Source organism: Pongo pygmaeus, chromosome 10 (assembly GCF_028885625.2).
Source record: "Pongo pygmaeus isolate AG05252 chromosome 10, NHGRI_mPonPyg2-v2.0_pri, whole genome shotgun sequence".
NCBI lineage: Eukaryota > Metazoa > Chordata > Mammalia > Primates > Hominidae > Pongo > Pongo pygmaeus.
In genome coordinates this window covers 91,218,779-91,241,602 of record NC_072383.2, presented here as the reverse complement: position 1 = coordinate 91,241,602, position 22,824 = coordinate 91,218,779, and the positions used below count along the sequence as shown (strand labels likewise).

Sequence of the window (22,824 nt, the reverse complement as noted above, 5' to 3'; positions counted from 1 at the left end):
CTTGATTTTTTTTTTTTAAAGACAGAGTTTCACTTTGTCACCCAGGCTGGAGTGCAGTGGCATGATCTCGGCTCATTGCAACCTCCATTTTCCGGGTCCAAGCAATTCTCGTGCCTCAGCCTCCTGAGTAGCTGGGACTTCAGGCACATGCTACCACACCTGACTGACTTTCTGTATTTCAGTAGATATGGGGTTTCACCATGTTGCCCAGGCTGGTCTCGAACTCCTGAGCTCAGGCAATCCACCCTCCTCAGCCTCCCAAAGTGCTAGGATTACAGGCATGAGCCACCGTGCCCAGCCAGCATTTTGCTTGTTAATCTGCCTGTGTTTTAGTGAGTGAATGAATGAATAAATGTAAGCATTCATAATGGAAGGAAACTGAGCCATGGGGATATCAATGAATAACTTAAACTAACTTACGTATTTGAGTTTTAGTTCAGATAAACAAATTTTGCATTTATGCTTTCTTTTTTTCTTTTTCTTTTCTTTTGAGATGGAGTCTCGCTTTGTCGCCTAGGCTGGAGTGCAGTGGCGAGATTTCAGCTCACTGCAACCTCTGCCACCCAAGTTCAAGCGATTCTCCTGCCACAGCCTCCTGAGTAGCTGGGATTACAGGCCTGAGCCACTGTGCCTGGCTGCATTTATGCTTTCTAAAAGACACATCCCTCATTTACTAGGGGATACATAAATGAATAAGAAACAGTACCTACCTTTAATAATTGTGTAAATATCATGGAGAGGATAAGGCAAGTACTATCTATCATACTAAAGATTATGAGAATTATAATAAAAGGATTCTATATATTATGGGAAATTGGAAGAGTTTCTTTCTTCTGTTCCCCCCTCTTAGTACTTCAGCTGTTGTAATTTTTAATCCAATTATGTAATCAGGAAATCTTTGTGTTAGAGAGAGGTGGTACTTGGAATTGGGAATATTGGATAGGTTTTGACAGGTGGCAGTTTGAAAGCAGATGTGTCTTCCAGCCAGAGGGATTAGTGAGAGCGAACTAGTGGCAGGAAAGTGTTGTAAGAGGCAGGAAGGAACACTGATTTGCTGTTAGGATAGCGTATGTATAACAGGGGTGGACTACTCGTGATGGTTCTTAACTCCCTTAGTTTTAATTGGGTGGCATTTGTAAAGTTAATGAAAGAGGGTCACCATATATATATATGACATATATACGTATATATATCTATATATGATATATATACGTATATATATCTATATATGATATATATAGTATATATATCTATATATGATATATAGTATATATATATAGTATATATATAGTATATATATATGATATATATGATATATATGATATATATGATATATAGTATATATATACGTATATATACGTATATATATCTATATATATGATCATTTCCTCTATTTTATTTAGAAATTATGTGCCAGTATGAGGACTTGGGAATGCACTGGGCACTATCCAATACCCAAATGTAAAAAGTTAACTGTAGTAGTTCTTGGCTATGGAAAACCAACAAGAATCACTGTGGAACTTTAAACAATACTGTAAAATAGATCTGAGTGTGTACTAAGTGTCTTAATTTTTAAGTTGTATTTTATTCTTTTAAGTTCCTGAAAATTCCAACACTTATATCCAAACAAGAGCCTGCATTTGTTTTAAGAGAGCAGTAATATAACACAAAAACAAAAATTGTGATGTTTAACCATAATTTTATGTGATTCATTATAATATATGATTAAAATTCAGTTGCAGTTAAAATTACTGTATAAAATCTTAGGTTTCCCCAAAGTATCATGAAAATTAAGATATTGTACTTATTTTGGTGAAAAGTAAAACATTGTTTGGAAAGTAGGTGGTGCTGTGTGTGTGTTTATACATATGTACATACATTTTTTTTCTTTTTTTAAAGTTACATAGCAAACTTCTGGAGACAGAGCGCCAACTAGGGGAAGCTCATGGTAGGCTGAAGGAACAGAGACAGCTTTCAAGTGAAAAGTTGATGGATAAAGAACAGCAAGTGGCTGATTTACAACTCAAACTTTCTCGGTTAGAAGAGCAGGTAAGCTAGCATTTTCAATTTACTGATAGGCTTGAGGCATCTTTAACATGATTATGATTCATCAATCTGTTAATTGTCAGAGCTTTAATTGGACTTTTTAAAGTGCAAATTTATTGCTCTCCAGTAGCAACATCCTGCTTATTAACTTCATTAAGTCGTTTTGTTGTAATTGTATTCCCTAAAGTTCTCAACAGAAATGCACAAGGAAAACTACTCTTTCAGCTTTAGGCAGGAAAAATTCTGGGGGTGAACCCGTCAGGCTGCTAGAGTCTTCCTACTCAGGAAGGACTACTTCCTAATGAAACAGTAAACTATGAATTGCTGGTAAAGATCGTTAATGACATGTAGTTGGTATATATAAACTTTGAGTTTCCATTTAAGGATTTTTGCTTTTAAAAATTAAGCATATATTTGAATGCTATCCCTCATTAGACCTGGCAGTTGCCATAAATGATGCCTGTAATATAAAGTAAAAATTATTAAATTGCATCTTTATTGCAATTAAACACATTATTTTTTATTTTTAAGTTTTTAATTTTTAATTTAATTTTATTTGTTTTTGAGACAGGGTCTCACTCTGTCACCCTGGCTGGAGTGTAGTGGCATGATCTCGGCTCACTGCAACGTCCGCCTCCTGGGTTCAAGCAATTATCCCGCCTCAGTCTCCCCAGTAGGGACTAAAGGATGTGTGCCACTACGCCAGGCTAATATTTGTATTTTTTGGTAGAGATGGGGTTTTACCATGTTGGCCCGGCTGGTCTCGAACTCCTGACCTCAAGTGATTTGCCTGCCTCGGCCTCCCAAAGTGCTGGGATTACGGGTATGAGCCACCACACCTGGCCAGAATTAAATACATATTCTATGATAAAATCTGCAGCTTCAGCAATAGATTTTCTTCTAGACCTAAAATCTTAGATGTGGTAGATGATCCTATTCTTTTCCAATAAGTGATAATTATGACTATGAAGGAAAAAAATAAAAGAAATACTGATATGTGTTTTAAATTATTGTTAAAAATAATTTATATGTAATTAATTCCTTGATCATACTAGTTTACAAAAAAAAAATAATAAACTAAATGCCAGCCTGGAGAAAGATTTTTTTTTAGGATAAGCCTATTTATAGAAAATACTTTCTTTAACATGAGATTAAGATTCTATAAGTAATGAGGTACTGCTTTTTTTTTGTTTTTTTTTTTTGAGACGGAGTCTCTTTCTGTCACCCAGGTTGGAGTGCAGTGGCGCAATCTCAGCTCACTGCGACCTCTGCCTCTCAGGTTCAAGTGATTCTCCTGCCTCAGCCTCCTGAGTAGCTGGGACTACAGGCGTCTGCTACCACGCCCAGCTAATTTTTGTATTTTTTTTTTAGTAGAGATGGGGTTTCACCATATTGGCCAGGCTGGTTTCGAACTCCTGACCTTGTGATCCACCCACCTTGGCCTCCCAAAGTGCTGGAATTACAGGCATGAGCCACTGTGCTCAGCCGAGGTGTGCTTTTAAAGTTTATCTTATATATTCCTGAATTTTTTGTTCTGTTCAGACTTGAGAATTGAAGTAATGCCAGATACTTATGAATGATAGCATTATGCCTTTAAGTTCTCAATTGACAATCTACATTTTTTTAAGTTGAAGGAAAAAGTTACAAATTCTACAGAATTGCAGCATCAATTAGATAAAACAAAGCAACAGCATCAAGAACAACAGGCTCTTCAGCAGAGCACCACAGCAAAACTTCGAGAAGCTCAGGTAAACATTAGTTGCATTATTAGCCTTGTAAACACAAATTAATTACCATTACATAGAATATAAGAGAAAAAATAAAATTAATTAATCCAAATCATCATCCTTCTGTTGTGATAAAACTAGAAAATACGAAATACTTGATTGTGAGGGATTTTGATAATTTTGAAGTCTGGATAATCAGAAAATTCTTTTTCTTTTGATTACTATGTTGAGAAGTTTTTCCAACATAGTGTAAAATATTTATTATAAACAAATTTATTATGTATTTATTATATTTTATATATTAATTTACTTAAATTTATTAGATTTATCTATTAAATATGTTTAGTTAAATAAATTTATTTAAATTACTTATAAACAATTTATTCATTCTTGTTTATTATTGATTAAAATACAGTATTTGGAAAATCAAAAATGTTCAAATAAAATTTTCTGGCATCATTAGCCCAGTGAAGAATAATATTTTGTATTTCCTTCAGTAGAACTTAGTATTTGTTGGTCATTTCTTTTCCTGCTTTGTAACCATCATCTGAACACTGGAATTGTAGGTGTAGAAAATATAATTGTTTGGGTTAAATTTATACAAAGTCTGCAGCATAGCTTAGAATATTGAAAGAAGTTTTCATTTTGTTACGGTAAGTGGAGGTTGCCCAAATGCTGAAATGAATTTGACTTTGCTATTTTTTAATTCATTCTTTTTTTTTGAGACGGAGTCTTGCTCTTTCACCCAGGCTGGAGCTGGAGTGCAGCGGTGCTATCTCGGCTCACTGCAAGCTCTGCCTCCCAGGTTCACGCCATTCTCCTGCATCAGCCTCCCGGGTAGTAGCTGGGACTACAGGCGTCCACCACTGTGCCCGGCTAATTTTTTGTGTTTTTAGTAGAGACGGGGTTTTACCGTGTTAGCCAGGATGGTCTCGATCTCCTGACCTCATGATCTGCCTGCCTCATCCTCCCAAAGTGCTGGGATTACAGGCATGAGCCACTGCGCCTGGCTTTAATTCATTCTTTTATTAATCACTGTGCTCAGCACTGTGACTAGACAGGGTGCTTGCCCTCTAGGAGATGGCAATCTAATGATATGTATGTAGAAACAATATTGTAGTTTGAGGGAGGCAATAAATAATATGCCCTTCTCTTCTGAGTTTGGAGAGTGGCATAGGAGTCAGATGGATAGAGATCAAAATACTGGATTCATTTATTTGTTCTTTTATTCAGTTAGTCAAAAAACATTTATTAACTTCTACTCTCAGCCAAGGAACTGATTTTGTGAACATAGCAGTGAACAAAACAGACAAAAATATCTGCTCTCATGGAGCTTAGTGAGAGAGGCAACGATAACCAAGGTAAATAGGCAAAACATATAGCATGTTAAATGGTGATAAGTGCTATAAAGATGAAGGAAGGAGGGATGGGGAGTTGGAAGTGTTTTGGGGAGGCCAAAGTCGGGGCTGCAGTGTTAGGCCTCTTTGAAAAGATGAAAGACCTGAAGGAAGGAGGAGCCTGTGATTCAGAGAGAAGAACATTAGTACGTTAAATGGTCCAAAGGCAGGAGCGTGTCTCAAGAATAACGGGAAGTCAGGGCTGGATGGGAGAGTGTTAGAAGAGTTAAAAGGGGCAGGTCATAGAGCTCACAGGAGATCAGAACCTCTAGTTCCTCATAGGTAATTTTAAGGACTTTATTTTACTTTAAGTTGAGAAACCATTGGAGGGTTCTGAGCCTAGCGGTGAAATGATTTGACTTATGATTTCACAGAATTATTCTGGCTGATGTGTTGAGAGTAGACTGTACAGGTATGTAAGTAGAAGCATAGAAATTAGCTAAAAGGCTACTGCAATAATCCAGACAAGAAATGATGTAGCTTGGATTAGAGTGGTAGTGAGAAGTCAGATTCTAGTTATGCTTTGAAGGTAAAGCTGACTGATTTATTGTAGAGTATTGAGAGAGAACACAAGGGTGACTCCAAGGATTTTAGTCTGGGTATTTGGAAGGATGGAGACCAGACAAAATGAAGATGGAGAATCCCACTGGATTTGGCAATATGGAGGTCATTGATGACCTTGATTAGGGTGATTTGCATAAAGAAGTGAGACAAAAGCCTGACTGGAGGGGGTTCAAGAGAGAACAGGAAGAAAAAAGTTTGATAGAGTGAATATAGATAATTCTAGGAGCTTTATTGTAAAGGTCAAGGAAGAAATGGCAATAGTAAAGCAAGTGTGAAGAATTTGGTATAAGTCAGCAGCCAAGTGGGCTTTCTTATACTGTACCCAGAATTAACTTTATTAAGTTAGCCGCAAAGCTAGAAATGGCAGCCTTTCACCCTTTTGCAGACAGGTTGTCTCTCAAACTGAGGGGACAGCAGGGACTCAGTTGAACATGGTTATTTGTTCCTTATTCTGCACTTTCCAATAAGTTTAAATTCTTATTCCCTGGGAAGGAATACAGAAAGGATGAAAGAGGGGCCAGGCAAAGTCCCTCATTATGGAAACATGAAAAGTCCTCACAACTAACAAAGAGATGTAATGAGTCTAGTTCTAGGTGTGTATGTGTATATAAAATTATTATAGTAGCATAGAGAATAGTTACCTAAACCAAACAGAGTCTGGAAAAGAGCAGCCATGGAAAACTTTTTAAAAGTGACAATCTGAGCACAAAGGATGAGTAGATATTTCTGGGGTGCAAAGATGGTGGTAGTGAGAAGTTTACTCCAGATAGAAGTTACAAGGATAAAGCATACTGAAGCTAGTGTGAACTAAACTCTTAGGGGTTTTGGTGGACCTTAAAGTGTTAAGTTAGAGATTACTTAAAGAAGAAGTCAGAGCATTAGATATGGGTAAGTTTATAGCAGATCTCATGTGACATTTATATTTCAAGATGGAAAGATTTTGAAGATGGAAAGTATTGAAGGTCTTAAGAAAGAATTGCCATAGTCAGATTTGCTTTTTAAATAGATTATTCTTGTCGATGTGTGACAGATGGATTTGGGTGGGAATATTCTGGAATGAAATGAGTTAAAAGACTAATATATGCAGCAGTTCAGATGAAAAATAATAATGGTCTTAGTTCAAGCACTTGTTGAAGTCATACGGACAAATGTGAGAAATACTTAGGAGGTAAAATAAATAAACAGCACTGGTTGACTTAATAGATAAAAGGGATGAGGGAGAAGGGGAATGACTTCCAGGTTGGTAGCGGTGGATGCATGGTAAATGGAGGTGTCATCAGCTGTGTTAGTGAATGTGAGACAAATGGCCATCTCATAGGGGAATGTGATGTGTTCAGTTTAGGATGTGTCTTGAGGCACCAGTGCGGTATATTTAATATTAATTTAAAGCTTGGGGGAGGGAATCATGCTATATATGTTAACTGAGAGAGACATCAGAATATATGAAGTAAATGGAATTATTAGAGTAAATGTGATCAGCCAGAAGAGAGAGTATAGTGAGAAAAATAGATAATTGGTAACATAAGACTTCTGAGAAACACCAGCCCTTAAGGGATGACTGGGTAGAAGAAGAGCAGCCCAAGGAAGAGTGAGAATGATCAGAGTAATTAAGAATAACCTGCAGAGTGGAAGCCAAAGGAATAGGAAGGGTTGAAAGTTAGGGGTAATCAGCACCTTCAAATGTGGGTTTGTGTGGTGGCGATGCTCAGTATGATAAATGAAAAATACCAATTAGATTAAGCAATTAAGAAGTAAATTGATAATGTTGCTAAACATAATTTCAGTAAAGTAATAGAGATGAAAATCTGATTGTCGATTAATGAGTAAATGAGAGATGAGGGAATTAGGAATGTAAATATAAATTATTTTTGAAATGTAAATGTAAATTGTTTAAAGACTGGGCAGAAACTGGAGAGAGATGTGTCGTGGGGAATGTTTTTGAGAATAAGAGAGACCTGGACATGTCTATAGTCTAGGACAAAGGGATTCATAGGGAGGGAGTTATTAAGGATATTGGGGGAGAGGCAACTGAGGGAATAAGGTATTGTTAAGAAGCTACGATGTTACTGATACAATGCGGGAGGGTGAAATGGAACTCATCCACTGAAGCTTGAGGAAAGGAGGTAAATATGGAGTGGGGTATATATACATAGCTCCATATATCTATATATATAATTATATGTATATATAGTTATATGTATATCTACATATGTCTCGTGGATCAGAAGAGTAGTAGGAGATGAGTTTAGAGCATTAGAAAAAGAATGTGGTTAATTGAAGGTTTTTTTGTTAAATTCGAGTTTATAGTATATAGATTTATATTATTAAACATATGGTTCTAATTAATTATATGTGTACATAATTACATATACGTATATAATTTTATATAAAATTATTTTTGGAAAATCAAGATTGATCATTCCTGAAAATCTCATGTTTCTTGATAAAGTTGGAGATAGTAAGAGCTGAATATCAGGCAAGCAGAGATTGAGAATGTAGAGATAATATGGAATCTTTTAAGTAGTTATTGAGGGGAATGTTTGAGGGTGAGGACCTCATTCAAATAAAAAGATCAACAAGATAATTCTGAGTATATACTGTGATGGAGGTTGAAACCGGAACCAGAAATTTGTAGTAGCACCAATCTATGGAGCTTTGTGATTTTACTTTGTGATTTTACAGTGCTTAGAAGTAAAGGAATGGAGAATTGGGCTATTTTGAGAGTGGCTATTGGAAATTTTTGGGTGAAAGGAGATGGACAATGTGGATGAAAGAATAGTTAAGGTTAGTTCATATCTACATAGGAAGTTCAGGAAGAAAAGCTAGGCATATGCTGAATACATTAGAAGGAAATTGACGTCTCTGACATTGAATAACAGAAATTAGGTCATTAAATTGGAAGGCAGTGAGTTGTGGTCATACAGTAGGATAGTTAGAAATTTCTAGCTGGAAGAATTTCAGATGGTTACAAATCCTATATGAGGGGGTGAAATGTGGAATGAGTAAAGGTCCAGGAATTAAGATGATATAAATGTTGAGGCTATGCTCTTAATTATCTATGTATTTTGTATTTCCCAGGAAATTGGCAGAAATTGGGATTGAGAGAAAGACTAAATCAGGTCTCAAGTCTTCAGTGAATGAGGTAGGGATTTAATAGATGATAGCAACAAAAAGTAGAGAGTAGAATAAGTAAATGGCATACTCCCCAGAGCAGCACAAAGCTTTCACATGAGGGAGAGAGTAATGGCAGTGAAATACCAAGAAAAGGTCACCCTCCTCTACTTGCCCAGTGGAATAGACGTTACCGACCAGGGCAGGGTGAGGGGTGAGGGAGAATTGGCATCTGTAAAGGGAGAATCAAATTTCAGTTAAGGTTTGAAAACAGTGTGACTTTACATATATATATATACTTTAAGCTCTGGGATACTTGTGCAGAATGAGCAGGTTTGTTACATAGTTACACATGTACCATGGTGGTTTTCTGCATCCATCAACCTGTCGTCTAGGTTTTAAGCCCCGCATGCATTAGGTATTTGCTCTAATGCTCTCCCTCTCCTTGCCTCTAACCCCCGACAGGCCCCTGTGTGTGATGTTCCCCTCCCTCAGAGTGACTTTTATGGAAAGAAGCTTAGGCCTGGAATTCTGATTCCAGATTAGTGGAATGTAGAGAGAGGAGTTATCTATTGGTGGCAGGAACAGAGACTGAGAGGCAGAGAGGTTTGGTTGCCTTTTGTCATTTGACTAAAGCTTGGAAGGATGAGAAGTATGCTTGAAAGTGACTGATCTCAAATATTTTAATATTGGCACAAATCATGAGAGTACCACATGGTTGCTGGGTCTGTGTCAGCAGAGTGGTGTGAAAGTAAAAGAAGAGGGATCTCTTGCTATATGGATAGAAGAGTTCTTTTGGGGTATTGAAGTGAGCCTGCGTGTATATGTGATTTAGAGTGGAATCATTTATTTTTCTATTCATTCAGTGACTTTTTTAGAACATGTGTCAAATATCTTGGATATATCAATGACTGAGACACAAAAATCCTTTTCTAGAGTGTACATTTTAATGGGGGGTGGTTGGAGTGAGGCAGATCAGCATGACAAATAAGCAAATTATTTAGTGTGTTGGAAAGTAAGCACTATGGAAAGAAAATGATAACCAAGATAGGGAATATTGGGAAAGGCTGAAATTTTAAATGGAATGGTCAGAGTAGTCCTAATTAAGAAGGTGATGTTTGAACAAACAGTTGAACGGGGAGTAAACTATATAACTCTGTGGGGGAAGAGTTCCAGGCAGAAGGAACAGTTGGTACACTAAGGCTTTGAGGTGGGAGTGTGCCTAGTATGAGATTGAGTCTCATGTGTCTGAAATCAGGGTCAGAAAAAGAGTAGTAGCAGAAGGTCATATTAGAGTGTTAGGAAAAAAACGTGTTTAAGTGAGAGTTTTTTGTTAAATTCTAGCTTATAATGATATAGATTTATATTATTAAATATATAGTTCTAAGTACTTAACTAAATTTACCATATTAAAATGTAATAGTTTTAAAAAATGTAAGACTGAGAATTTGAGTGATAGAATTTATTATTAGTCATTTTATGTTTGAGGAATAACTTTTTAAGTTCTCTATTCTAAAAGTAGTAGTTTTCAATTCTTTACAGAATGATTTGGAACAAGTTCTACGTCAAATTGGCGATAAGGACCAAAAGATCCAGAACCTTGAAGCTTTATTACAGAAGAGTAAAGAAAATATTTCATTACTAGAAAAAGAAAGAGAAGATCTTTATGCAAAAATTCAGGCTGGCGAAGGAGAGACTGCTGTTCTTAACCAGTTACAAGAAAAAAACCATACACTACAGGAACAAGTAAGCTTGTAAAATATATTATATTTCTAAAATTTACTTCTGTCTCTCTAAGTCTTACTAAGTGCTTTATTTAAATGATTCTTCATTCTTGCTCTTTTTAGCACATTTTAAATGTTATATATTTTTGCCAAATAGCATCTCATGTACCTTAAGAGGTAGGTTACTATTGTAGTGAAAGTTAGTTAACATGATTTGACAAAGGAAAATTTCTCAGTTCATGTCCCTGGATGTAAGTTAGTGTGACTATGAATAAATCATTTTACACTGTTAGCTCACTGGAAAAACAGAAATATTAATAGTGCATGCTTGCCTAATGGCATTTTGTGATGTTTAAAAAAAAGAATAATGAAATGTATTCATAAATTGAAGCTATTAATCAAGTGTTAGTTTTTACTGTGTATTGATTAATATACAGACTTAACAGTAACATATTTTGATAATGTATATGTCTTTGCATCATGTATAGCCAATAATAATTTTGATAAGTTGCCTTAATGTTCCAACATTAAAATGTAGTTTAGGAAAAGTTTATAAAATTTAGATAAATACATTTTCAAACAAAAAAGAATTTACAGTTGCTTTTTTTGGAAGAATTGTGTAATAAGAGAGTTATTATCTAAATGAGAAAATATTTAAAACAAAGTATCAGAAAGCCATATCACTTTTCTAATTTTAGAATTAGAATATAACAGTTTTCCCCACAAATTTCAAAGTTAGTTTTGAAGAATTCTTTAGGTTAGTTTTTAGTTGTATACAACTTGATGTTGCTTATCATATAAATATGGTCAGTAAGCCATGCATTCATTTTAAAGAATAAATTAAAATAAATCTATTTCTGGCCATATTGGGATAGTTAATACCTATTTAGCCCTTCTACCGTAAACACCAAGAAAAGTGGAAAAAAGTGTACAAAACTACTGTTTTCAGACACTGGACAATAGGCAGTGCAGCACTGTGATCCCTGAGAGAAGAGAAGCAAGTGACATGAGCTCTTTGACCACGCTAACTTTTGATCCAGAGACATTTTCCAGACTGTGGCACAGCTTGGGGGAATGTAAGGAAAGCCCAGTGGTCTTATTGAACCAAGGATGTGAGATATTAAATTAAATTGAGAGACTGAAGTTCAGGGAGGTTAAGGCAGATCGAATTTGTAGGGTAGGATACCAGAAAGGAAGGAGCAGTACAGAGAAAAAGCTTCAGAAATCTGCCTAGGAATTCACTTGAGGCTTTGTTCAATGCCAAGTTTTGTACTTGTACAGTGGGATTCTATGAGGCCAATGAATACTGTCAAGGAGCTACAGGCTGGAAAATTACTAGTGCTTATACAGGGCTGGGAGATGTTCAGGTTCCAGCCAATCAGAAGAAAGATGTGGTTGAACACTTGGAGTATTCAGTAGACATATCAGAAATGTCATACCTTAGGAGGGGAGTAAGGCTAAACTAGTCCTAGAGTAAAAGCTGCCATACACCTGACCTTACGAAGTGTAAAAAAGACCTTAAAAGGATCCGGTAGAACCACAAAAATATTAAATACGTGCTGGGACAAAACATTCTTTGAAAGAAGACAACAAAATCGAGAGTGGTCACAATAAATAATAAAAGATTACTACACATGTGAAGAAACAGAAACAATGTGAGCCATGACCAGGAGAGAAATTATTCAGTGGGAACAGACCCTGAAGTAAGAGATGATGGAGTCACCAGAGAAGTACTTTAAAACAGCTCTTCAAATATGCTTATGGATAGAAACAAAAAACTATAATGATGGAGATAGCAGTGGAAATGGCTGGGTGCAGTAACTTGTGCCTGTAATCCAGCTACTCTAGAGGCTGAAGTGAAAGGATCACTTGAGCCTGGGAGTGAGCTATCACTGTGCTACTGCACTCCAGCCTGGGTGATGGAGTGAGACCCTGTCTCTTAAAAAAAAAACAGAAATGGTAAAAAATAAAATAAAATAAATTGAACTTTTAGAGATAAAACAAAAATACGTGAAATGAAAAATTTTATTGGATGTACTTAATAGATTAAGCAAGTAGAAAACAATATCAGTGAACGTGAAAGACAAGGCAATTGAAACTGTTCACAATGAAGTACAGAGGGAAAAAAGGATGGGGAAAAAAACACAGTACCTTAGTGACCCATGGGATAGTATTATGTAAGCTAGCATAAGTACAATTAATGTCACAGAAGGGTGGGGAGGAGGAAAATAGAAACAATGGCTGAAAAACTTCTAATTTTTAAAATTTCAATGGATGCAAATAAAAAAACTTAATTTTTGGTTAAAAACATGGTCAAAAAGCTTGGTGAACTCAAAGTAAGGTACATCAAAGAAATATCAAATGACTTGGATTTCATCTAAATTAAAAAAAAAGTATGCTTTTCAAAAGATACCATTATGAAAATAAAAGCTGTAACAGAATGGGAGAAAATATTTGCAATATGTGTATCTGACAATTCAGAAATTCCCAGAATATATAAAGAAATCTTGTTACTTAACCAAATCAGTGATTGGCTGGAGTTAGAGATGGGATGGGAGAAATGACTGCAGAAGGGTATGAGGAAACATTCTGGGCTAATGGAAATGTTCTTTATCTTGATTGTGGTGATGGCTAGTTAAATAAGTGTGTGCATTCATCAAATCTCAAATTGTACAACTTAAATTGAATGAATTTTATATAACTTACAGCTCAATAAAGATTATTTTAAACGTAATATCAGTCTTTGAATTTAATGTTATTTCTTGGTGTTTGAGATACTATGTTGACATATTTTGGAAAAGTGAATAATTTTACTTGAAAAAATTTGAGATAAACTATCATGAAGCAGTTTAATATTCTCATGGTTCTTAAATTTAGGTTTCTGAATTTTTGTTATGTCATTTGTGAACTTCATGATTAGTCTTACTTGTATAACAGGTAACTCAACTAACAGAGAAGCTGAAGAATCAGTCGGAAAGCCATAAACAAGCCCAGGAGAATTTGCATGACCAGGTACAAGAGCAGAAGGCACATCTTAGAGCTGCACAAGACCGTGTCCTTTCCCTAGAAACTAGTGTCAATGAATTAAATAGTCAATTAAATGAAAGTAAGGAGAAGGTCTCCCAGCTTGACATACAGGTAATATTAAATTTAATGTTTGTGTAAAGCACCAGTTTTAGACTGTCAAATGTTTTAAATTCTGTTTCTATCTCCTTTTGCCTTGCATATTAATTGAAAAAAATTTGAAATAGGAATTAGATAAAGGCTATATCTAGACAATTTGTTGAACTTTCCTGTTTGACTTTCTCCCCTTCTCCCTCACTCTGTCTCTCCCTCCCTCCTCCCTTCTGCCTTCCTCTCACTCTTCCTCTCTCCTCTCCCCCTCTCTCTCTGTCTCTGTCTCTCTGTCTCTGGCTCTTGCTCTTGGGTGCGCTCTCTCTGTCCTCAAGCTACACCTGGTGAAATCACTAAATCTTTTAGATTTTCCTTGTTTTGATCATGCCATTATTGTTTTTTACATTCAAATTAGTTTGATATTCTGCCATTAGATTTCTATGTTAAATATTTTTTTGACTTTGATTTTTTAAATCTTCCTTTAAAAGTCTGACTTCTGATTAAAAAAAAAATTCCCCTACATAGTGCCGTATTCTTTCAGAATTCTATATAGCAGTCTTCCTCAATGAGTCAATCGTGGGGTGAGCAGTAAGACATAATTTTTTCTCCATTCTTACTATTGATTTCTTATTCTGTGATATAGAATAGAAATTTATAGAAATAGTTCAAGGCTTGATTTTACTGTAAGATAATGATTCCAGTGGAAATAAGGAATATAATAAAATAATATAACTGGCATACTTATTAGAACTTGGAGAGAATATACATTTCTTTCTTTTTTAAAAAATTATTTGCTAGATGAGTTATATGATAGATAAACTGTTATGTGGATGTCGAATGTAAGGGGGAGGGGAATGAAGAGGGAATGGGAGTCTAGTGACAATGTGAATGAACTAATATATTAGGACAGTCCGTGATTCTTTCTGCATTGCAAGATCCTTTCCTTTACAAAAGATTGCTCTTCCACTGCTATTCATTTCAGAACTAGTTCCAGCAATGAGATCAGCCCATTTTTTTGTTACTATCATTGCTCCCATTATCACCTTGACGGTAACTTCTTCTTTGCCATTACTCTGAAAAATGTTACCTGTAGATATTTTTTAAGTTTTTGAGGCTTTTTTCAAAACTACTTTAACTTCTTTATGAGCTAGTGTTAGTTCATAAAGTAGGATGTATGGCCTTACTTTTCTTTTGAGAATTAGGATTCTGAGAAAAACCTAATGCTTTAAGTGATATTATTAATAAAAGAATGTCAACCAAAAGTGCTTAGCCAAAGGGTATTAGCTGTAGCCAGCTGTAGCTTAACTGTTAAGGTAATGTTTTTTTTTTTCTGGAGTGTCCCTTTAACTATACAAATGACACTTTTAAGCTGTTTCTCAGTTTAAAGTTCTATAATACACCTTTTGATCCCTACTTCCATGGTACTTCCTTGTGTGCATGATCAGGACAGCATCAAGGTACATTATTATGCACATGTATGAAGGCACTTCACTGCCTTTACTGTTTTAAGGGCTTTAATGCAAAAGTTACAACAATTGTAGCTTTGTAGTAATTGGTACTTAGTCATTGCCTATAAAAAGGGCAAACAGAGGGGCTGGCTATATGAATAACCACATATCCCCCCCCATCAGAAGCCTTTCTAAAATAAGGCAAACTAGTGGAGTGATTACTTAATTTCCCCCAAACTTTCTTTATATGCTACATAATTTTGGAATATACATATATTACATTAGTTGAAGCATGCTGTATAAAAAAGATCATGAGTGATTATCATATGTTAAAATATTCCATGAATTTTTGGTTCCTCAGATGAAATGCCATATGTAAATAAAGCTGACTTCTGCAAAAATATATTCGTACTCTATGCTATATATTCTTCAGTATAGATTTACTATATATTGTTTAAAGGGAAGATTTCTTTAGTTTTCACCTTTAAATCAATGTAGATGTATATACCTTGATGTAACTATTATTTCTATGAAAATTAAGTATTTCGATATTGAGAAAAAATTATTTGAATTTTTCCTTCAGCTTGTAATTATCCATACAGTGTAAATCTTAGATTTCTTATGTTCATTGATCCTCTCTTCAACCAGCTAAAAGAATGCTCCCCCCATTTTTACTGTTTTCTCAAAATATGTTAATTTTAAATACATGTTTTTACATATATATTTTCTTTTTTGCTTTTCTTTCTTTCTTTCTTTTTTTCTGAGACAGAGTCTTGCTCTGTCGCCAGGCTGGAGTGCAGTGGCGTGATCTCAGCTCACTGCAGCCTCCACCTCCCAGGTTCAAACGATTCTCCTGCCTCAGCCTCCTGAGTAGCTGTGACTACAGGTGCATGCCACCATGCCCAGCTAATTTTTGTATTTTTAATAGAGACGGGGTTTCACCACGTTGGCCAGGATGGTCTCGATCGCTTGACCTCATGATCTGCCTGCCTTGGCCTCCCAAAGTGCTGGGATTACAGGTGTGAGCCACCGCACTTGGCCTATTTTTTGCTTTTCGTATTCGAGGTGAGTTGTACTAAAGGTATTGAAACACTTAAAAGTGTTACTTTTGATAACAAGATAGATCTTTTTGCTTGTTTGATTTTATCGGCAGCCTTGAATTTTTAATGTTTAATATTTTGACTGTGAGCATGAAAAATAAAACCCTTTAAGTGAGAAGTTATCAGGGAATACTGAATTTTACAAAGTGCCAGTTGTCTGGCTGTTTTGAGTCATTGAGTTCTGTAATTCTTGATTATCTTCAGAGTAATCATTTTTTAGGGCATGGTTATTTACTTTATCATAATAGTGGTAGACTTTCAGATACTCACTTCTGAAAAATACAGTGGCCTTTTTCTGGAAAAAAGTGTACCTTTTCTTTCTTAGCAAAGGAATACTAAAGTGTTTTGGAATCATATAAGGATATCTTTTTATTATTTATCCAGCATTATTAGGAGTCTTCTCCCCTATCATTCCTATTTTGGGGATTTTCACATACATATTTTTCAATATATAAATCCATATGTTTTTGCCAAGGACTTAATTTTTAAATAGTTTGTTTAGTCACTAAAGGAGTGTGCATTCAAGCAAGAGGAAATCAAGAACTAAATATAAATTAAATAATTTGTAAATGTTGTTACAGATTAAAGCCAAAACCGAACTATTGCTATCAGCAGAAGCAGCAAAAACTGCTCAAAGAGCTGATCTTCAGAATCATTTGGACACAGCTCAAAATGCATTACAAGATAAACAGCAGGTAGGGAAACAGATGCAATTTCATACTATCACGTAGTGCTTTGGTAGATAAACAAATTGCAAACATGTAAAGATGATACCCAGTTTTGTATAATCTTGTGATAGACTTGCTTATCTCCCTTAATTTCTCCATGAGTTCCAGTTGAGTAGTAAAAGTGGGGGTCACATAGATGGAGATAAAAATAACAGCTTTGTTTTTGATAAATTTCTACTAGTGTGCAGCTGTGATTGGTTTCCTGATATTGTCCTTCTCCCCTAGGTTAGACCTTGGTGTAGAGCAGTAATGTTTACTCCTAACTTTTGAATTGTTACCCCATCCCTTCAAATGTTGGTGATTGGAAGGGGCAGACCTCCACATTTGTTTTTAGTAGGTAGACTGGACCATGACCCAAATGTACTTGCCACTTGGAAACAGGAAAAGAACACTATATATTCTACCTCAGTTATAAGAGTTACTCCTTTCTTGGGAATAGGAGGAAGTGAGGAGCTAGAGGGAATACAGAAGCAATACTCTGGTAGAATAGAAGCATCCTACTTTAGGGTCAAGGTGAATGTTGCTGGTAGATTTTTCTTAGCTTTTACTGGTAGAAATTTTTAAAATTTACTTGATATTCTGGGAGTAATATTAGTTATTGGTCTTTTTTTTTTTTTTTTTTTTAGATGGAGCTTTTTGCTCTTGTTACCCAGGTTGGAGTGCAATGGTGTAATCTTGGCTCACTGCAACCTCCACCTCCCGGGTTCAAGCAATTCTCCTGCCTCAGCCTCCCAAGTAGCTGGGATTACAGGCATGTGCCACCGTGCCTGACTAGTTTTGTATTTTTAGGAGAGTCAGGGTTTCACCATGTTGGTCAGGCTGGTCTCAAACTCCAACCTCAGGTGATTCGCCCACCTTGGCCTCCCAAAGTGCTAGGATTATAGGTGTGAGCCACCGCACCCGGCTTTATTGGTCCGTTTTTTAAAAAACAATACAGAAGTATATCAAGTTAAAAAACAGAGCAAAACAGTTTTCTGTATTTACCCTTTACCAAAAACCCATTTGAATGGAATGTTTGCTGTTAAATTTGGTATGTGTCCTACTTTTGGTACATAGTAGATTTACTAGTAATTTTTATTTTGTTTTTTTGTGTGTGTGCAACTGGATATTCCAAATGAATTGAAAAGCATCATAAATGTAATCACTGTAATATTTTTTAAAAATAGTTTAAAAAATTGGTGTCTTGAACATTGAAAATATTTAATTATAATATAAAAATGTCATTTTATTATTAGCCTGGCTAATATTCTGTTTTGGCTCCTAAAATAATTCTTCCTAGATAAACATTGAAAAGTTATTAAACTGTTTATACATATAAACTTAGAATCTCAGACTATGCAAGAGTCGTTCATGTCGTTTATATTGGTAGGTAAGTATAGCCTCTGATATATCATTAGATTTATCTGAGCTCTTACTCCAAATTTTTTTTGAATAAAATTAGAGTTTTCAATTTTACTTGAACATTTGGCCACTACAATATAGTAAACCTTACTGAAGTTTTCTTCAATTATACTTTTCTAAAGGAGTTAAATAAGATTACTACTCAGTTGGATCAGGTCACTGCAAAGTTACAAGACAAGCAAGAACATTGCAGTCAGCTGGAAAGTCATCTTAAAGAATATAAAGAGAAATACCTCTCTTTAGAACAGAAAACCGAAGAGCTAGAAGGTCAAATTAAGGTTTGTATAAAAGAAGTTGAATTTAGTCATATTTTCTACTTCAGTAGCAATGGAATCTCATGACCTACATGGAATCAAAGATTTTTAGTTAACGAAGAAAGGTGAAGTTGTGGAATAAAATTTTTAAAAAATTGCTTGTAATTTTTCATGTCTTAAGTTTGAATTCTATCTTTATTTTTAATTTCTTCCTTAATGAGCATCTTTTATAAATGACAGTCAGCTTACATACTGATTCCATTGTAATGTGTTACTTTTTCCAAAGACAGCTAACCAGGGATCTACTCTACAATTACAAGGAACTTACCAATTTTTTGTTGTGAAGTCTCTTCTGTTCCTTCATTCTTTCATCTCTTACCAACTTACTCCAATGTCACATTTCAGATATGGTAGACTTTTCCTTTTTAGAACTTTATACCCTTTGGATTTTGCTTCTAATTTAAAAACGCATTGAGACTATGATAAAGTGCATCTTACTTTAACACAACTCCATATGAATGTGTTGATTTACTGAAGAGATAAGATGATTAGACATCTCAGAAGGATTTGACCTGAGTTTCTGTGTCCTTCAAATTAGAACCGCTTGCTGCTTAACTGCCTTTGGCTAAAAATAAAAAAATAAAAAATAAATTTTAAAAAATCGAGCTCCTATCAGTTAAACAAAAACTTCTCAAGTTACTATATATATGTAACTTATACTTCCTCAACCTGGTGAAGCATGTGTGTATGAGTTTAGAGTCATGAAATGTATATATGTACATACATACCAATATAGTATGGGGGAATAATTACATTTACAATTCTGTTTATAGGTTCCTTTTTCTTTATGGCAAATGATAATAGCAAAGGCAAAGTACTTTAGGCATGGTTAAAAATAACAGAAGTATTATTTTACTGAAAAGTGTCTAATTAGAATTCTGTTTGGGTACCTATTAAAAATAGTGGTTATTTAGAACTGAGTTTTTATTGTGATTATCAGCTCTAACACTTTGTAATTATCATTTTAGGGAGTATTTTATATTTTTTATATAGACATGTATAATTAATTTATACATCAAATATCTTTTATTTAATGAATATTTTCAGTGTAGGTCAATGGTAAGGGCTACAGGTACCAACCAGTTTATAAAATATTTAGTGTGCAAAATCACTACCACTGCAAGGAAATGCATTGTGTAAAGCTTTTCAAACTTACATTTAACAGTTTGATTTTGTAAGTTTGTAAAAATACACACATATAGATGCAAACTATATTCTGAAGAACAACAATGTCATCTAGTCCAAGATATCAAAGAAGCAAAATCAGGAACTTAATTGGCTTTATATTTAGGGTCAATAGGTGTTAATGAGAAGGAGTACATGAGAACTTCATTTTAGTTTTAAATATCTTATAATTACGTCAGTGTTTTTAACTGTGACTATAAAAGATAATATGTTTTAAGTGAGTACATCAGTGAACCTGTTAACTTATTTTTTCATACTTTAGTTAATAACTTTTACTGAGATAATAACTATTTATGTTTCTATGTTTCTTTTAAGTTGATTGTTTTATTCAGAATTAATTTTTTTTTTTTGAGATGGAGTCTCATTCTGTTGCCCAGGCTGGAGTGTAGTGGTGTGATCTCAGCTCACTGCAACCTCTGCCTCCCAGATTCAAGCCGTTCTCCTGCCTCAGCCTCTTGAGTAGCTGGGACTTCAGGCACGGGCCACTATGCCTGGCTAATTTTTTTTTTTTTTTTTTAAGTAGAGACAGGGTTTCACCATGTTGGCCAGGCTGGTCTCAAACTTCTGACCTCAAGTGATCTGCCTGCCTCTGCCTCCCAAGGTGCTGGGATTACAGGTGTGAGCCACCGCGCCTAGCCAAGAATTAATTTTAAACATCAACACTTAGTGGCTGTCTATCATGTATAAAGCTTTCTGCTGGGTCTTCTGAAAGATTTTAAAATAAATAACACCCTTAGTAATGGTTTCCGAATATGTTTTTTATTATAATAAATATTTTATGTTTTTTTGTATGTCACACCTGTTTGAATATAAACAAAAGTGTTATAGTATTTAATAATGGATTGATAATTACTAATAGTAAAATGGCTGCCATATCATATTTCTTTCATAGAAACTAGAAGCTGATAGTCTCGAAGTTAAAGCAAGCAAGGAGCAGGCTTTGCAAGATCTACAGCAGCAAAGACAGCTGAACACAGATTTAGAGCTCAGAGCCACAGAATTGAGTAAACAACTTGAAATGGAGAAAGAAATGTAAGCTAAACCACTTTACTTACAAATTAAGGGAAAAGATTGTAAACTAACTATTAAAATTTCCTTCAGATTTAAATTTTGCTATCGTAGTGCTTAAAGACTTATTAAATATTTATTTTGTGTTGATTTTATAAACTGATGTTAATGTGAATGAAAAAATAAAGCCATCATAATAGAGTTAAACTTCTCTAGAATGGACTGAAAACTTAGTTTTATAAAATTTGGGTCATCCAGTCTCTTTTCAACAATGATATGGTGCTCATTTCTCTGGCATAAACCTTGTTTTGAGTTGTTCACAAATTTGAATAAATTACTGTAAAATTAAAAAATTCAGGAGTATTTATGTGTTACCCAAAAGTAGTTAGACTTCTAGCTATACCAAATAGGGAATGGATTCTTTCTTATAAGAAGTGATCTTCTCAGCCTGGGTAGCATAGCAAGATTGCTTGAGCTTGGGAGGTCGAGGCTGTCACACCACTGCCCTCCAGCCTGGGCGACAAAGTGATACTCTATCTCAAAAAAAAAGAAAAATGACCTCAGCTTTGTGATGCATTTTGGCAGATTGTCTATGTTTATGAAGACAAAGGAAGCACAAAAACCAGTGTGCCTTCTTGTTTTTATTATTGATGCGAAATTCACACATAGTTAAATGCACAGATTTTACATATGTACTTTGAGTTTTAATCAGTGTATATTCTGTGTATCTATGGATCTAGCCACAGCCCCATATAGGATATTGTCATCACTCCAGGAGTTTTCTCACTTGCCCTTCTAGTCAATACCTTCCTTATCCTTTTCCTGTAGACAACCACAGTCTATGTGTCTATATGGTATCCTGACACCAGTATCATGGTATTGGTACCTAATATCATAGTATCTAATATCATAATTAAGATATTGAAAGTCATAAATGTAGCTAAGTTGGTGTGGCATAACACACAAAAGAAACCATAAGATATTTTTAATATACCATAAAATGGTATATTTTTAATGTAGCTTTGTGATATTAGATATTAATCCTTCACCTTTGTTATTTTTCAAGATTGTCTTGACTCTTGTAAGTTCATTGCTTTTCCATATACATTTTTGTATTAACTTGTACATGTCTACAAATAAAACTGTTGTATTTTGATTAGAATTGCCTTGAAACTATAAATCAATCTGGGGAGAAGTGACATCTTAACAACATTGAGTCTTCTAATACACAAACATATGTCTCTTTACTTGGGCCTTCTTTAATTTCTCTGAGCAGTATTTTATGGTTTTTAACATAGACATCTTGTACATCTTTTGTTAAATTTATTCCTGAGTATTTTTTTAATGCTATTATAAATGTAATTGTTTTTTAAATTTAATTTTCCACTTATGACTAGTATAAAAATAGAATTTTTAAATATATATTGACTTTTCTGCCCTTTAACCTTGCTCAATTTACTTTTTAGTTTTAGTTGTTTGTAGTTCTTGACATTTTCTAACTAGACATTCATGTTATCTGTGAATAGAGACAAATTTACTTCTTCCTTTCCAACCTATAGGCCTTTTATATCTTTTTTCTTGCTGGCTGGGACATCCAGTAACATTTTGAATGTAAATAGTAATGGCAAATATCTTTGCATTATTTCTAATCTTAGGCAGGAAATATTAAATGTTTCATCATTAAGTTTGAGGTTGCTGTAGGTTTTTCTGAGATTCCCTTTATCAGATTGAAGACATTACCTTCGATACCTAGTTATATATAAAAAAAAAATTATCGGCCTTATGGCTCATGCCTGTAATCCCAGAAATTTGGGAGGCCGAGACAGGCAGATCATCTGAAGTCAGGAGTTCGAGACCAGCCTGGCCAACAGGGCAAAACCTCGTCTCCACTAAAAATACAAAAATCAGCCGGGGATGGTGGCATGCGCCTGTAATCTCAGCTACTCGGGAGGCTGAG

At 34.8% G+C, this 22,824-nt stretch overlaps 1 protein-coding gene across 2 annotated transcripts in view; it reads left to right on the top strand.

Moving 5' to 3' along the window:
- Positions 1 to 22,824, top strand: part of EEA1 (early endosome antigen 1) — a 156,567-nt gene that overhangs the window by 99,145 nt on the left and 34,598 nt on the right. For both annotated transcript variants that reach the window (XM_063646566.1, XM_054442991.2), the window contains exons 12-18: positions 1,900 to 2,049; positions 3,675 to 3,794; positions 10,388 to 10,591; positions 13,507 to 13,707; positions 16,813 to 16,926; positions 18,483 to 18,638; positions 20,752 to 20,891. In XM_063646566.1, coding sequence (XP_063502636.1) covers positions 1,900 to 2,049; positions 3,675 to 3,794; positions 10,388 to 10,591; positions 13,507 to 13,707; positions 16,813 to 16,926; positions 18,483 to 18,638; positions 20,752 to 20,891 — 1,085 coding nt within the window. The remainder of the gene's footprint in view (positions 1 to 1,899; positions 2,050 to 3,674; positions 3,795 to 10,387; positions 10,592 to 13,506; positions 13,708 to 16,812; positions 16,927 to 18,482; positions 18,639 to 20,751; positions 20,892 to 22,824) is intronic.